Genomic DNA, 15,632 nt, shown 5'->3' with positions numbered 1-15,632 from the left:
CAAGAAGGAATGCCTTGGTAGTTTCATTATGGAACATAAAAGAAATAAAAGAAGTTAACTTTCAGTGTGCTATTCAATTATAAAATGAAAGACAGATAAACTTTACTCTGGGGTCCGGTTGGACCCCAGTAACAAATTAATTATACCTTCACAATGCAAACAGCTGATCTTCCGGTGCTTTAGTGTTTTAATTAAGACATAAATTCCGACAAATTCATAAAACGGTGAGGCAGTATGTCACATATTTTTAAAATGGCAAACAAACATATAGGTGCGGGGTCCAGATGGACCCCACTTGGTAGGATGAAGGTTAATGTACCTGCTCCAGCGGTAGGTTCTGAAACAATCTGTGTGAAGTCTTTGGCTGCCATAAAGTCAATAAGGCACTGAGTTTTTAAAGCAACTTTAAAAGTATGTTTAGGAGTGGATATCCACACATACAGCAGGGAGCGGTGAGTATGTGAATATGCAGCATGTTCACCAAGCATTAAGATATCTAAAACAGAACAACAAATATTCACATACTTTAAAAGTTTAGGAGTCGATATCCACACATACAGCAGGGAGCGGTGGCTGTCATATAGATGTGTTCAGAGTACACATTCAATTCCTGGCATATATTTGGCTCATTGTAATGACAGCCATTATAATGTTGTTGTTTGCAGAGCATTTTTTAACATAGTTACTGGGAGACCAAATGGTCTCCCAGTGGCCAGATTTGGTCTCCTAGTCAATGCCAAACCAGCTTCACTGGGAGACCAAATTTTAAACCAAGTTATGTTAGATTGATGCTGAAAGGTAAAACTGAAATGGGATTATGGAAGATGCTTTAATTGCTGGTCCAAATTCATAAGACTGTTTTCTTTGGATTGGAATGTTTAAGAAATATTGAATTTGGGTTGTCAAGACTGTTCCAATTTCCAAATTATAGACTAATTATACAGTTATTTGATACTATGTTTCACACTGAGCAATAAAATTGAAGATTTTCTTATTTCTTATTTTTCAATGTTTCTTAAAATACATAATATTATGAAAGTTGATAAAACAATAACTTTAAAGAACAGTCCACCGTACTTCCATAATGAAATATGCTCTTATCTGAATTGAGACGAGCTGCTCCGTACCTCTCCGAGCTTTGCGCGACCTCCCAGTCAGTCAGACGCGCTGTCACTCCTGTTTACTCCTGTTAGCAATGTAGCTAGGCTCAGCATGGCCAATGGTATTTTTTGGGGCTGTAGTTAGATGCGACCAAACTCTTCCGCGTTTTTCCTGTTTACATAGGTTTATATGACCAGTGACATGAAACAAGTTCAGTTACACTAATTGAAACGTAGCGATTTTCTATGCTATGGAAAGTCCGCACTATAATGACAGGCGTACTAACACCTTCTGCGCGCTTCGACAGTGCATTGATACGGAGCTCAGATATCAATGCGCTGTCGAAGCGCGCAGAAGGTATTAGTACGCCTGTCATTATAGTGCGGACTTTCCATAGCATAGAAAATCGCTACGTTTCAATTTGTGTAACTGAACTTGTTTCATGTCACTGGTCATATAAACCTATGTAAACAGGAAAAACGCGGAAGAGTTTGGTCGCATCTAACTACAGCCCCAAAAAATACCATTGGCCATGCTGAGCCTAGCTACATTGCTAACAGGAGTGACAGCGCGTCTGACTGCGTCTGACTGACTGGGAGGTCACGCAAAGCTCGGAGAGGTACGGAGCAGCTCGTCTCAATTCAGATAAGAGCATATTTCATTATGGAAGTACGGTGGACTGTTCCTTTAAACTCATAGTGTAATCTTAGTATTTTACCATGCTTATGATGAAGTTATGGTAACTTGGCACTGCATTAACTATGTTGATATTATGCTGGCTGAAACGAGGATTCATAATGCGGCAATTTGCATCACAGAATATGCCACAGCGGTTCAGCCGCATGGATTCTGGGGCCTGTGATTGTATTGCCCAGACCAGTTGGTCTCCTAGTGGAAAATCCTTAAAAAATGCTCTGGTTGTTTGTGTTAAAGATTTAGATAGGCAAGGGTGTATTAGTCTGTGCAAACTTTCCTGGGTTGCGGAACCACAAGTGCGAGGGCCCGTCAAGGCCGCTAGATGAAACTTGAATTTGAAAATTCTCTCTCTCTCTCTCTCTCTCTCTCTCTCTCTCTCTCTCTCTGTTGTTTCCAGATGGAGAATGATAATGTGGACAGTGTGGGTGGTGTAGGTGGACTGCTGCACCTCCCACAGTCATCTTTTCAGGTACCTTCTAACATTCTCCAGGTGTGTACCAGCACTTATCAAATAGAAATATTGATTAATCAAAACCTTCTGACCAATCAGGATCCAGGATTCAACAATGTAGAGGGATAATTAAGTTATTCCATAAAATTGAGTTGTACATGAGCAGATAGCCGAGGCGTGTAGCGCCGAGTTGGATATAATCCATGTATGACGAGACTGAGTGGAATAACTGTTTTACTCTATCCACATTTCACTGGATTTTGAGAAACAGAACTTTTTTTTTTTAATTTTATGAATAAAAATTTTATACAAAACGGCTAACAAAATCAATTCTGCTTAGAATGTAAACAAACCAGCGAAATGACAGTAGCAATTTGTGAAAAATGCTGTAATAGTAATTCTTGAAAAACAAAAAAGATGTATTCTTACCATCAGGTACTTTTATTCCAGATTTTGTTGCTGGGTGGGGTTTTTTTTGGGAGGGAGTTGTTTTCGGGGGTGGCACGGTCGCCTCACAGCAAGAAGGTTCTGGGTTTGAGCCCAGCGGCCGGCGGGGGCCTTTCTGTGTGCAGTTTGCATGTTCTCCCCGTGTCTGCGTGGGTTTCCCCCGGGTGCTCCGGTTTCCCCCACAGTCCAAAGACATGCGGTTAGGTTAATATGGGACGGCCTTGGGCTGAGGTACCCTTGAGCAAGGCACCTAACTCCCAACTGCTCCCCGGGCGCTGTTAGCATGGCTGCCCACTGCTCTGGGTATGTGTGTGTGCTCATTGTGCATGTGTGTGTTCACTGCTTCAGATGGGTTAAATGCAGAGAGGAATTTCACAAGTGTGTGATGAATAAAGTTGTGCTTTCTTTCTTTCAAGTAGTTTTTATTTCATCCTCGGTTGGTTCAGCAATACGCTCTGCCATTTTGTTTTTCTCTCCTCACAGTATATGAGCTGATAGCTCATATAGTTGTATAGTTGTAGCCAATCAAAGCATGTGATTGCTCATATCCAGTGAATGTGGATAGAATAACACTGTTTATTTTCTCTGTAATTCAGATCTGTGCATGATTCCTTCTGTCTCACACACACACACACACACACACACACACACACACACACACACACACACGATACGTTCTGATCTCGAGCTCTCTCTCTCTCTTGCTCTCTCTCTCGCTCTCTCTCAGCAGAACAGACTGTACCCGCCCCTCTTAGAGTTCTCAGGAAAGACAGGGATGTTTCCATTTAATCATACGATGGACTGCGTGACACCGAGCGAGCGTATCGGCAGCTACTGCAACCCACGGACACGACACCTGAGGATCACAAACCTCTGTATTCTTACACACACCACACACGCGCGCACACACACACACACACACACACACACACACACACATCAATATCTTTATTCAGACATGCTTCTACATCATTATACTCACATACACACCTGTGTATTCACACAAATGTGGGTGTTCTTGTCTCCTTAACTGTCCGTGTTTTTAGGTGGAGGTTCTGCTCGATTAAAGAAGAGGGTGAAACATACTCGCAGATCACAAGGGTATATACACATGTCCTTGTTTAATGTAATATTTAGGTGCTAGTTTTCTGAAACAAGCTTCATGTTGGTTTTATATCTTACAGGAAAGCAGTGACTCCAGTAAGTCACTCTTTATCCCCTGAAGAGCAGCTGGATATCATCCACTCTCAGGAGGAGCAGGAAAAGAGCAAAATGACAGAACCTACTCCCACTGAGTTAGAGGTCAGAGGTCACCACATTCAGCTAACACTCTGTCTCTCCATCTTTATCTCACGCTTTTTCTCTCAACACTCATGGCTTTGTAAAAAAAAATCATTATTTTCCATTCTGAGGAGTGAAGTTTTATTACTCTCTCTCTCTCCAGAGGTATATGTACTACATCAATAATGGGCTTCAGGAGGATACGGTCATCCCTCTGCCTCCTCACCACATCACCAACATCTTTAAGTGTGTTCCTGCCTGTTTCCATGGCCACCAGATGGTGCAAAATCTTTTGGAGGAAGTGAAAAGTGACTTTAATTTCAGTGGCCGTAAAATCATCGGTGAATCACACACACACACACACACTACAGTCACTCAGACATTTCAGTGCAGTAACTTTATTAGTGCGATGGGCGTGGTCATACTCTCTCGCATCATCTTTACAAAAGTGATGCAGAGTTAATTAGTAACTTATTTTATTTAATACTTCATTTTATAATGAGACTGTAGACAATGACTAACCTAGTTAAGTATTAAATTATTTATCTTTAGCTAAATCAATCTGAGTTAACAACCATTTTTCAAATATTCTGGTACATGAACATTATTTACTGGTGCATGAGTTTTAGCTTAGCCACGATTGCTACAGATAGGCTAAGAGCTAATTTACACACACACACACACACACACACGCATGCATACACGAACCATGGTGCTTATTGTCCCATTTATGTGTGTTCCTGTTCCTCTGCAGTGGAATACATCCTGAGGGATGAGCGTCAGAGGGAGAGGTTGTCCATCTCCTCCATTCCTCGTCCGTTTCCTCGGCGTGTGATACGTGCTCCGGTTCCCTGGTCTGACACTTACAAGACCAATCACAGCTGGTGCCAGCAAAATCTTTACACTGTCAATCCCATAATGTACCAGCTCAAGAAACTCTGGATGAACAAGTAAATCAGTGCTCTGTTCTTTAACCTTAATCATCATCTCATATGGTGTCATATAATGTTTAAAGAGATAGTATCTCAGGAGGAAAATGTGTACCTGGGTTTTTTACAATGAATCCTGAACTGACACTATTTATATTTGTTGTATATTTAAATAATATTGGTTGGCTGTTTTTCATGGTCTACCAGATATATTCCATTCAGCAAGCATGATATTGAATGAGTCGAAGACAAGTTCAGTATCATGCTAGCTGAATGGAATATATATCTGGTAGACCATGAAAAAAAGCCATTATTATTATTATTATTATTATACATACACACTCTCCTCATATCAGCATTCTCAAAAGCCAATGCAAGCTTACTTGTGACTTGGTGCTCTTAGCATGACAGCCCAGTTGCCTTCTAGCTGGTGTAGCATTCAATAGTAGCATTAGCGAAGGTCAACGCGAGCTTACCCATGAATCTGTGCTGTTAGCGCGGCAGTGCAGTTACCTTCCAGCTGATGTAGTGTTAGCGAAGGGCAATGCTAGCGAAGGCTAATGCTAGCACAGTCAAGCTGATTATTATTCATCTCATCATCTCTAGCCACTTTATCCTGTTCTACAGGGTCACAGGCAAGCTGGAGCCTATCCCAGCTGACTACGGGCAAAAGGCGGGGTACACCCTGGACAAGTCGCCAGGTCATCACAGGGCTGACACATAGACACAGACAACCATTCACACTCACATTCACACCTACGGTCAATTTAGAGTCACCAGTTAACCTAACCTGCATGTCTTTGGACTGTGGGGAAAACCGGAGCACCCGGAGGAAACCCACGCGGACACAGGGAGAACATGCAAACTCCGCACAGAAAGGCCCTCGCCGGCCACGGGGCTCGAACCCGAACCTTCTTGCTGTGAGGCGACAGCGCTAACCACTACACCACCATGCCGCCCCATTATTATTATTATTATTATTATTATTATTATTATTACAACCCCGATTCCAAAAAAGTTGGGACAAAGTACAAATTGTAAATAAAAATGGAATGCAATAATTTACAAATCTCAAAAACTGATATTGTATTCACAATAGAACATAGGCAACATATCAAATGTCGAAAGTGAGACATTTTGAAATTTCATGCCAAATATTGGCTCATTTGAAATTTCATGACAGCAACACATCTCAAAAAAGTTGGGACAGGGGCAATAAGAGGCTGGAAAAGTTAAAGGTACAAAAAAGGAACATCTGGAGGACCAAATTGCAACTCATTAGGTCAATTGGCAATAGGTCATTAACATGACTGGGTATAAAAAGAGCATCTTGGAGTGGCAGCGGCTCTCAGAAGTAAAGATGGGAAGAGGATCACCAATCCCCCTAATTCTGCGCTGACAAATAGTGGAGCAATATCAGAAAGGAGTTCGACAGTGTAAAATTGCAAAGATTTTGAACATATCATCATCTACAGTGCATAATATCATCAAAAGATTCAGAGAATCGGGAAGAATCTTTGTGCGTAAGGGTCAAGGCCGGAAAACCATACTGGGTGCCCGTGATCTTCGGGCCCTTAGATGGCACTGCATCACATACAGGCATGCTTCTGTATTGGAAATCACAAAATGGGCTCAGGAATATTTCCAGAGAACATTATCTGTGAACACAATTCACTGTGCCATCCGCCGTTGCCAGCTAAATCTCTATAGTTCAAAGAAGAAGCCGTATCTAAACATGATCCAGAAGCGCAGACGTCTTCTCTGGGCCAAGGCTCATTTAAAATGGACTGTGGCAAAGTGGAAAACTGTTCTGTGGTCAGACGAATCAAAATTTGAAGTTCTTTATGGAAATCAGGGACGCCGTGTCATTCGGACTAAAGAGGAGAAGGACGACCCAAGTTGTTATCAGCGCTCAGTTTAGGAGCCTGCATCTCTGATGGTATGGGGTTGCATTAGTGCATGTGGCATAGGCAGCTTACACATCTGGAAAGACACCATCAATGCTGAAAGGTATATCCAGGTTCTAGAGCAACATATGCTCCCATCCAGACAACGTCTCTTTCAGGGAAGACCTTGCATTTTCCAACATGACAATGCCAAACCACATACTGCATCAATTACAGCATCATGGCTGCGTAGAAGAAGGGTCCAGGTACTGAACTGGCCAGCCTGCAGTCCAGATCTTTCACCCATAGAAAACATTTGGTGCATCATAAAATGGACGATACGACAAAAAAGACCTAAGACAGTTGAGCAACTAGAATCCTACATTAGACAAGAATGGGTTAACATTCCTATCTCTAAACTTGAGGAACTTGTCTCCTCAGTCCCCAGACATTTACAGACTGTTGTAAAGAGAAAAGGGGATGTCTCACAGTGGGAAACATGGCCTTGTCCCAACTTTTTTGAGATGTGTTGTTGTCATGAAATTTAAAATCACCTCATTTTTCTCTTTAAATGATACATTTTCTCAGTTTAAACATTTGATATGTCATCTGTGTTCTTTTCTGAATAAAATATGGAATTTTGAAACTTCCACATCATTGCATTCCATTTTTATTTACAATTTGTACTTTGTCCCAACTTTTTTGGAATCGGGGTTGTATTATTATTTTCTTTGTGTAATTTACTTAGTTTCTTTTAAAATTACTATCGACAACTACACACAATGGAGTGATGTGGCAGCCAAAATTCTCTCAAAATCTTCTTCTTTTAATGAAGCAAACCTCACAGCCATGTTTGTTTACAAACTGTCACAGTCACCCACTAGTGCGGAAATTTCACATCGCCAACGTGTCTCTTTTCCAGTTTTTCAATGTCTATTCGTATGTTTTTCTCTTATATATATGATTGAAGTTTTGGTAGCCTTTCAGGTGTTCGGTGCATCTTTGGTTTCAGTTTTTAGTTTATTTATGTGGTGCTTAATTATAGCATAGCTAATCCTAGCAGTAGCACTGGATTAAACTTGTCTTCTTTGGCTGACAAATAAATGATTGTGTGCATCTGCAACAGAAAAGTTTTGTCATTGGATCTTTGCATGAGCTCTGATGTCGTGTTGTTTTGACAACGTACAATATTATAACAATATTACATGCTCATTATCCATTGTGGAGAGTGGCGTAATACATGGAGGATAAGCAATATTGCATGCCATAAAAAACCCACTAGAAGTGAATAGAATACATGTTTTTATTCTTTGGAAAAAAAAAAGTGGCCCATGTGTATAATAATCTCATCTCATCTCATTATCTCTAGCCGCTTTATCCTTCTACAGGGTCGCAGGCAAGCTGGAGCCTATCCCAGCTGACTACGGGCGAAAGGCGGGGTACACCCTGGACAAGTCGCCAGGTCATCACAGGGCTGACACATAGACACAGACAACCATTCACATTCACACCTACGGTCAATTTAGAGTCACCAGTTAACCTAACCTGCATGTCTTTGGACTGTGGGGGAAACCGGAGCACCCGGAGGAAACCCACGCGGACACGGGGAGAACATGCAAACTCCACACAGAAAGGCCCTCGCCGGCCCTGGGGCTCGAACCAGGACCTTCTTGCTGTGAGGCGACAGCGCTAACCACTACACCACCGTGCCGCCCGTGTATAATAATATTATATATTTTATTCACAGCAATGTGTCAGTGACCATGTTTGAAAAATAAATTTGGACTTTTCATGCTTATTTTATTTGGTCTTTTTATAATTGGATTTAATGTTGTGCAGAATGTCCAAACGACAATTTAGTTCCCGTTATTACTTACATTATTAGCAGCTATAAATAGCCTTTCCCTTACACCTCTCTCTCTCTCTCTCTCTCTCTCTCTCTCTCTCTCTCTCTAGTTTCTCAGATCTGCGTTTTGTTCATCTGGAGAATTTCCACGTTGGGAATCTGCCACTGCTGCCCTCAGAGTTCCAGCAGCTCATACAGACGCAGTGTCAGACCATCAGAGACTTGCTCATCAACAAGTGAGTGCGTGTGTGTGTGTGTGTGTGTGTGTGTGTGTGTGTGTGTGTGTGTGTGTGTGTGTGAAAGAGAGAGAGAGAGAGAGAGAGAGAGAGAGAGAGAGAGAGAGTTTGCGTGAGTTTTTGTTTGAGCAGTCTGCTTGTCTTGGATACCTTTGTTACACTGAAGATTTGTATCTATGGCATTCTCTAACAACACACATGATGTAAAATGTGGTGCTTGTAATCTCTCTAAGGTGTCTAGGGTTCTTTATTGTCTGAGATTTAAAGGGTTTAAGCAGGGACTACAGCAGTCAGGACTGAAACTCTGAGCCCTGCTGCTTATGTATGTGTTCACTAGGAGTGTATCGGTTTAGTGCTCAGAATATCTGTTTCTGGATTCAGTTTTATACTACAACCCCTGGCAAAAAATATGGAATCACTACTCTTGGAGGATGTTCATTCAACTGTTTTACTTTTTAGCAAAAAAAAAATCACATATGACACAAAATTGTTTTATTTAACAGCTGAACATTTTGACTTTGTAAAATATACCTCAAAAAATTAAATGAACTTGTTGTAATTAATGGTACATTTTTTAACGTCAAGTAGAGGAAAAAAATATGGAATTACTCAATGTTGTAGACCTTTAGCACCTGCCTGATTAACAGGAAACATGGCCCCAACAAGAGATCTGTCGTTTGAAACAATGGAAAGGATTATAAAACTCCTTAAAGAAGGTAATTCAACACGGAGTGTGGCAAAAGATGTTGGTTGCTCCCAGTCAGCTGTGTCTAAAATTTGGAGCAAGTACAAACAAAATGGGAAGGTTGTAAAAGGGAAACATACAGGTAGACCAAGGAAGATATCAAAGTGTCAGGACAGGAACCTCAAAGCAGTCTGCCTTGAAAATAGAAAATGCACAACAAAATAAATGAAAAACAAATGGGCAGAAACAGGAGTCAGTGTTTGTGACCGAACTGTAAGAAATCAGCTGAAGAAAATGGGATTTAGATACAGAAAAGCGTAAACCATCATTAACACCTAAACAGAAGAAAATAAGGTTACAGTGGACTAAAGAGAAGCAGTCATGGACTGTGGATGATTGGATGAAAGTGATATTCAGTGATGAATCACAAACCTGCATTGGCCGAGGAGATGATGCTGGAACTTTTGTTTGGTGCCATTCCAATGAAACATATAAAGATGACTGCCTGAAGAAAACAAGCAAATTTCCACAGTCATTGATGATATGGGGTTGCATGTCAGGTAAAGGACCTGATGGGATAGCAATCATTACCACTATAGTAAATGCACAGGAGTACACTGAAATTTTGGACACTTTTCTCATTCCATCAACTGAAAGTACTTTTGGTGATGATGAAGTCATTTTTCAGGATGATCTTGCCACAGAACAAAGAGCATTAAACTTTTCTTCAGGAAAGGCAAATCAACTCAATGGTATGGCCAGCAAACAGTCCGGATCTCAATCCAATTGAAAATTTATGGTGGAAATTGAAAAAAAAAAAAAGGTCCATGACAAGGCTCCATCCTGCAAAGCTGATCTGTCAACTGCTATACAAGAAAGTTGGAACCTGACTGATAAAGAATATTGTTTGTCATTAGTGAAGTCCATGCCTCAAAGAATTCAAGCTATCATAAAAGCCACAGAAGGTGCAACAAAGTACTAATTGTGATTTTTTTTGGTACATGATTCCATAATTTTTTCCTCATCATTGAGTGATTCCATAATTTTTTTCTCTACTTGATCTTAAAAAAAATGTGCCATTAATTACAATTTAATTAAATTTTTGAGGTATATTTTACAAAGCCAGAATGTTCATCTCATCTCATCATCTCTAGCCGCTCTATTCTGTTCTACAGGGTCGCAGGCAAGCTGGAGCCTATCCCAGCCAACTATGGGCGAAAGGCGGGGTACACCCTGGACAAGTCGCCAGGTCATCACAGGGCTGACACATAGACATAGACAACCATTCACACCTACGGTCAATTTAGAGTCACCAGTTAATCTAACCTGCATGTCTTTGGACTGTGGGGGAAACCGGAACACCCAGAGGAAACCCACGTGGACAACATGCAAACTCCGCACAGAAAGGCCCTCGCCGGCCACGGGGCTCGAATCCAGACCTTCTTGCTGTGAGGCGACAGCGCTAACCACTACACCACCATGCCACCCAGAATGTTCAGCTGTTAAATAAAATAATTTTGTGTCATATTTGTGATTTAATTTTTTTTTAATTATTATTATTATTAGGTTTTTTTTTTGCTACAAAGTAAAACAGCTGAATGAACATCCTTCAAGAGTAGTGGTTACATATTTTTTGCCAGGGGTTGTTGGAGTGGGCATGGTCTGTTGTCTGTTTGATCTGAATTGTGTATTCATATTCACTTATATCCCTGGTGCTTGCTGTGTATATATAACTTTACTCTGCCCTCTTGATTCAGCATTGTATCCATCACTTCATTCACTACTTCCCAGCACCAGAAACATGATATAAGACTGACAAGATTGGAGAATTAGTGCAGGAATAATGGTGTTCATTGAACTACAGTTAAAGAGAAGTTTTCCACACTCAAGCTCCTCCCTGACCAACTTGCAGACTCTTTGTAAGACCAACCAGCCAATCCAAGCACAGGAAGCAGGAATAACACTAACACAAGAGATGTGATTAGTCAGAATATGGGTCAAGGCTAAAATGACTGGAGAATTGTAGCTAAGCCTAGGGGCTGATGGAAATAATGATGTTTGTAAAGTTACAGCAAAAGAGGTTTGACAGAAGCATACAGGAAACAGTGAAAACATATAGTCATATAAAACAGTAAATAAAAAGTACAGTGTTATGTTCACATATCTCTATTTGTTTTACAATATTAATACCAGAACTACAATGAAAACTCAAATATTTTCCTAGACTACATTTTTTGAGTTATGTATCTGTGTGTGTGTGTGTGTGTGTGTGTGTGTGTGTAGGTGGTTGCCACAGTGTGCGTCCCTCTTTTTTACATATAAGGATTCTTGGCTGCACCTAGTGCCAAAGAGGGAGGTCAGTGTCCCTGTAAAGGTGCATCAGTTTTTCTCCTGTGTGGCTGCACTGATGTCACTACAACTCCGCAGCCTGGTGATAGCATCACTGCGGGACCTGCTAGGCTTCTTGTCACTGTACCAGGTATGGCTAGACTTAGGCCTGGGCAATAAAATGATAGCGATATTTCCCATCAATAGACACATCATCAATAGCAGTAAGAAAATTGTCCAACAGAATGTTTGATAGTTTCACTTAAATGCATGAAATTCAAACCGCCACAAAAGCACACAGTGAATACGCTAAGTTCAATTGCATGAACAAACCCCAAGCATTCTCCCTCCCCCTTCCTGACTCATATCCCTTGATACTGGAATGCGCTATGATGCCCCTTTTCCACCAAATCAGTTCCAGGGCTGGTTCGGGGCCAGTGCTTAGTTTAGAACCGGGTTTTCTGTTTCCACTGACAAAGAACTGGCTCTGGGGCCAGAAAAACCGGTTCCAGGCTAGCACCAACTCTTTGCTGGGCCAGAGAAAAGAACCGCTTACGTCAGCGGGGGGGCAGAGTTGTTAAGACCAACAACAATAGCAAGATCACAAAAGGTCGTCATTTTTAAGCGGCGAGAAGCAGCAGCTGTACAAACGCGGTCATCCATTATTATTGTTGTTGTTGCTGCTGCTGCTTCTTCTCCGTGTTGTTGTTGCTACGATGTTCGCGCCAAGGTTTATACAAACGCAGCGACGTAACGGACGTATGTAGCGACGTAACGGACGTATGCAGCGACGTAACGGACATGGCTCCGCTTAGCACCCCGAGCTATGGAAAAGCAAACTGGTTCTCAGCTGGCTCGCAAGTTGAACGAGTTGTGAACCAGCACCAGCACTGGCCCCGAACCAGCCCTGGAACTGATTTGGTGGAAAAGAGGTATGAGTGACACAGACAGCCAATCATTTAACAGGTGTATTGTGCGGTGACAGCATCGACATATGACACAACAACAGAAACAGTGTGAAATGAGACAATGAGCAGTGTTTCCTACAGGTCTGGAATATACTTGTTGTGGTAGCTGGCAGAAAGGGTTGATATTACCTGCTGCCACAAAAATCATCTACTACATGTGATTCCGGATCGCATTGGAAGTTGCTGTGTCTTATATAATGTTCTCCTTACTGGGCACTGGCCCTCTAGTTACTAAACCCTCCTTACTTGACAATAAGCCCCATCTTATTGTAACCAAACCATTCTTGTTAGACAGTAAGCCCCATTTTATTGTAACTAAACCCTTGTTATAAGCCCCATTTCATAGTAACTAAACCCTCCTTGTTGGGCAATAAGCCTCTTCTCATAGTTAGTAAACCATTGATCTTGAAATCATCTGTTCTGATCTAAACGCTTCTACTTAATATCTAAATTTGTGTGTGTGTGATGTCTGCAGGATGGTAATGATTTTGGAGAGTGTTATGATGAGTTGCGTTACACACAGTATCCACTCCTGTTGGTCAAGCTGAGGGTAGAGGACTCAAGCATCGTGTTTCAGCCTTCGCTGGCTCAGTGCTGGGAGATCATCAAAGAATCATTCGTCCAGGTCATCACCAGCGCTGACAACATACCCCGGGTACACACACCCACACACAGACACACACAGGCACACAGACCCACAGGTGTTTCTGTTGGGAGATGATACAACATGAACGACCACTTTGACATTCTATGACTGAATTTTAACCTGAGTTTTCTTTTAGGTGGAGATTAACCTGTTCCCTGAGCTCCGGAAGCAGGACTACATTCTGCGCTCTGTCAGACAGGATGAGTCGCTTGTGACAGACATGCTCAATCAAGCCAGAGCGATCTACCAAAGGAACTCTGTTGGCCCACATAAGTAAGCGAGAGTTTTAAATACACCTGTATCACCACTCACAAAGTTTAAAGCAGATATAAAATGACTTCCTCCTCACTTTGTTCGAGAAGATTTCCTTTTTCCACAATTCAACTTTGCAGCTGTCAGACTGCTTGTACGGTACAAGTCAATCTTAGAGCAGGAGGCAGGAACAATAGTAGCACAAAATATGCGAGCTCTCAAAATGAGGGTGAAACTTGGCCCTCTGTGTGATCCAGAGCCTCACAGATTTATTTATTTATTTATTTATTTATTAACTTTCTGTGTGTGTTTTGTGTTCTGCAGATATTTGGGCATTTATGATAAATACAGTAATCTGCTGGATCAGTCAGCCAGACAGGATATGCTCTCATTTCTCCAGGAAAATTTCTCTCTACAGGATTTTTCCAAAGTAAACACACACACACACACACACACACACACACACAAGCTCAAAATGTATTAATCTCAATTGCACTATTCCGCACTACCTCATCTTAACAGCTGCTAGTTTGTTTATACTGCTTATTTCATGTTTCATGTTTACCTGCTATAGTACCTCAAGTGCCCTTGACTGTTTGGTTATTTGAACCAATTTATGTGTGTGTGTGTGTGTGTGTGTGTGTGTATGAGTGTTTAGTCTACGTCTAGTTCATATCTAGAGTGTTTATACTGTTTATATTGTCTGAGTGTTTAGTCTATGTCTAGTTCTTATACTGTTTATTTACACTGTTTATATTGTTTGTCTGAGTGTTTAGTCTATGTCTAGTTCCTATCTAGAGTGTTTATACTGTTTATATTGTTGTTTTTTTTTTTTTCAATTATTCTATTTTTATTTATTGCATTGCCTGTTTGCACCGTGGGTCAGAGAGGACTGAAATTTCATCTGTGCTGTATGTCGAGCATGTATAGCATATTTGACAATAAAGTTGACTTGACTTGACTTATAAATAAATAACATTAATTTATTTTTTTTTGTTTTTAATAATATATTTAACACTGTTAAATATATTATTAAAAATATGACTGTGTCCTGAAGAAATCATTGATGCTGTGATCACCCTGTGTGTGTGTCTGTGTGTATGTGTGTGAGCAGAAGATTGAGCAAGTTAACTGTGTGTGGAACGAGATCGCCCCTCTTCGTGTGACTGTCCCCCTGTCACTCTTTTGTCTGGATGCTGTGAAGCTCCGGCAGGATCTGTTTGATCGTACGGAGAACCTGAAAGACCTTCTCATCAACTACAGGCTGGAGGAGAACCGACAATTCAACCAGAGGTAAGGAGAAACATTAAACTACCCATAATGCACCACATATCTACACACATTCTGCATAATGAGATAGCTGCTGGGGTGAAATGTATGTGTGTGTGTGTGTGTGTGTGTGTGTGTGCGCGCGTGCGCACAGGGTCTGTGAGCGGTGTGAGCAGATTGAGAAAACAGTGATGACTGTACCAACCAACACAGAAGAACTCGTGGAGCTCGATAACTTCGTGGAACAAACCAGCGGTGTAACTATACTGGCACTGCGTGATGATCTTTGTGAAGCAGCCAAACGCCTAAGGTTCCTGCTGGACTACGCCACTCTCACTGGTACTGGGGCTGAAAACAAATCTAAAAAACAATATCATTATTTTTATTCTGTTTTTCCACTCTTTGTGAAATTGACTTATTTAATAGGCAAAACCACCAATCTTTATAGAGGAAAGTCTAAAATAATCCAAAGTGAACTACAAGATATTGGAATATATATTTTTATCAGATCCACAACTTAAACATAGTGTGAGATAAAGAGGAATGTAAAATCTAAGGTGGATATGTACTGACACTAAATGACTGACAATATGTGTGTGTGTGTGTGTGTG

The 15,632-nt window shown here is 41.2% G+C and overlaps 1 protein-coding gene across 1 annotated transcript in view; it reads left to right on the top strand.

Annotated features, from left to right (window-relative positions):
* Nucleotides 1-2,194: 2,194 nt before the first annotated feature.
* The window catches only part of dnah3 (dynein axonemal heavy chain 3), an 83,487-nt gene continuing 70,049 nt past the window's right edge, over nucleotides 2,195-15,632 (top strand). The window contains exons 1-13 of the mRNA XM_060920859.1: nucleotides 2,195-2,287; nucleotides 3,426-3,570; nucleotides 3,742-3,796; nucleotides 3,880-3,997; nucleotides 4,140-4,317; nucleotides 4,731-4,926; nucleotides 8,748-8,873; nucleotides 11,842-12,037; nucleotides 13,330-13,509; nucleotides 13,637-13,773; nucleotides 14,077-14,182; nucleotides 14,867-15,045; nucleotides 15,176-15,360. Of these exons, the coding sequence (XP_060776842.1) occupies nucleotides 2,195-2,287; nucleotides 3,426-3,570; nucleotides 3,742-3,796; nucleotides 3,880-3,997; nucleotides 4,140-4,317; nucleotides 4,731-4,926; nucleotides 8,748-8,873; nucleotides 11,842-12,037; nucleotides 13,330-13,509; nucleotides 13,637-13,773; nucleotides 14,077-14,182; nucleotides 14,867-15,045; nucleotides 15,176-15,360 (1,894 nt within the window). The remainder of the gene's footprint in view (nucleotides 2,288-3,425; nucleotides 3,571-3,741; nucleotides 3,797-3,879; nucleotides 3,998-4,139; nucleotides 4,318-4,730; nucleotides 4,927-8,747; nucleotides 8,874-11,841; nucleotides 12,038-13,329; nucleotides 13,510-13,636; nucleotides 13,774-14,076; nucleotides 14,183-14,866; nucleotides 15,046-15,175; nucleotides 15,361-15,632) is intronic.

Source organism: Neoarius graeffei, chromosome 5, assembly GCF_027579695.1.
Source record: "Neoarius graeffei isolate fNeoGra1 chromosome 5, fNeoGra1.pri, whole genome shotgun sequence".
Taxonomy (NCBI): domain Eukaryota; kingdom Metazoa; phylum Chordata; class Actinopteri; order Siluriformes; family Ariidae; genus Neoarius; species Neoarius graeffei.
The sequence above is the reverse complement of the archived record's forward strand: the minus strand, read 5'-3'. Positions and strand labels throughout refer to the sequence as shown.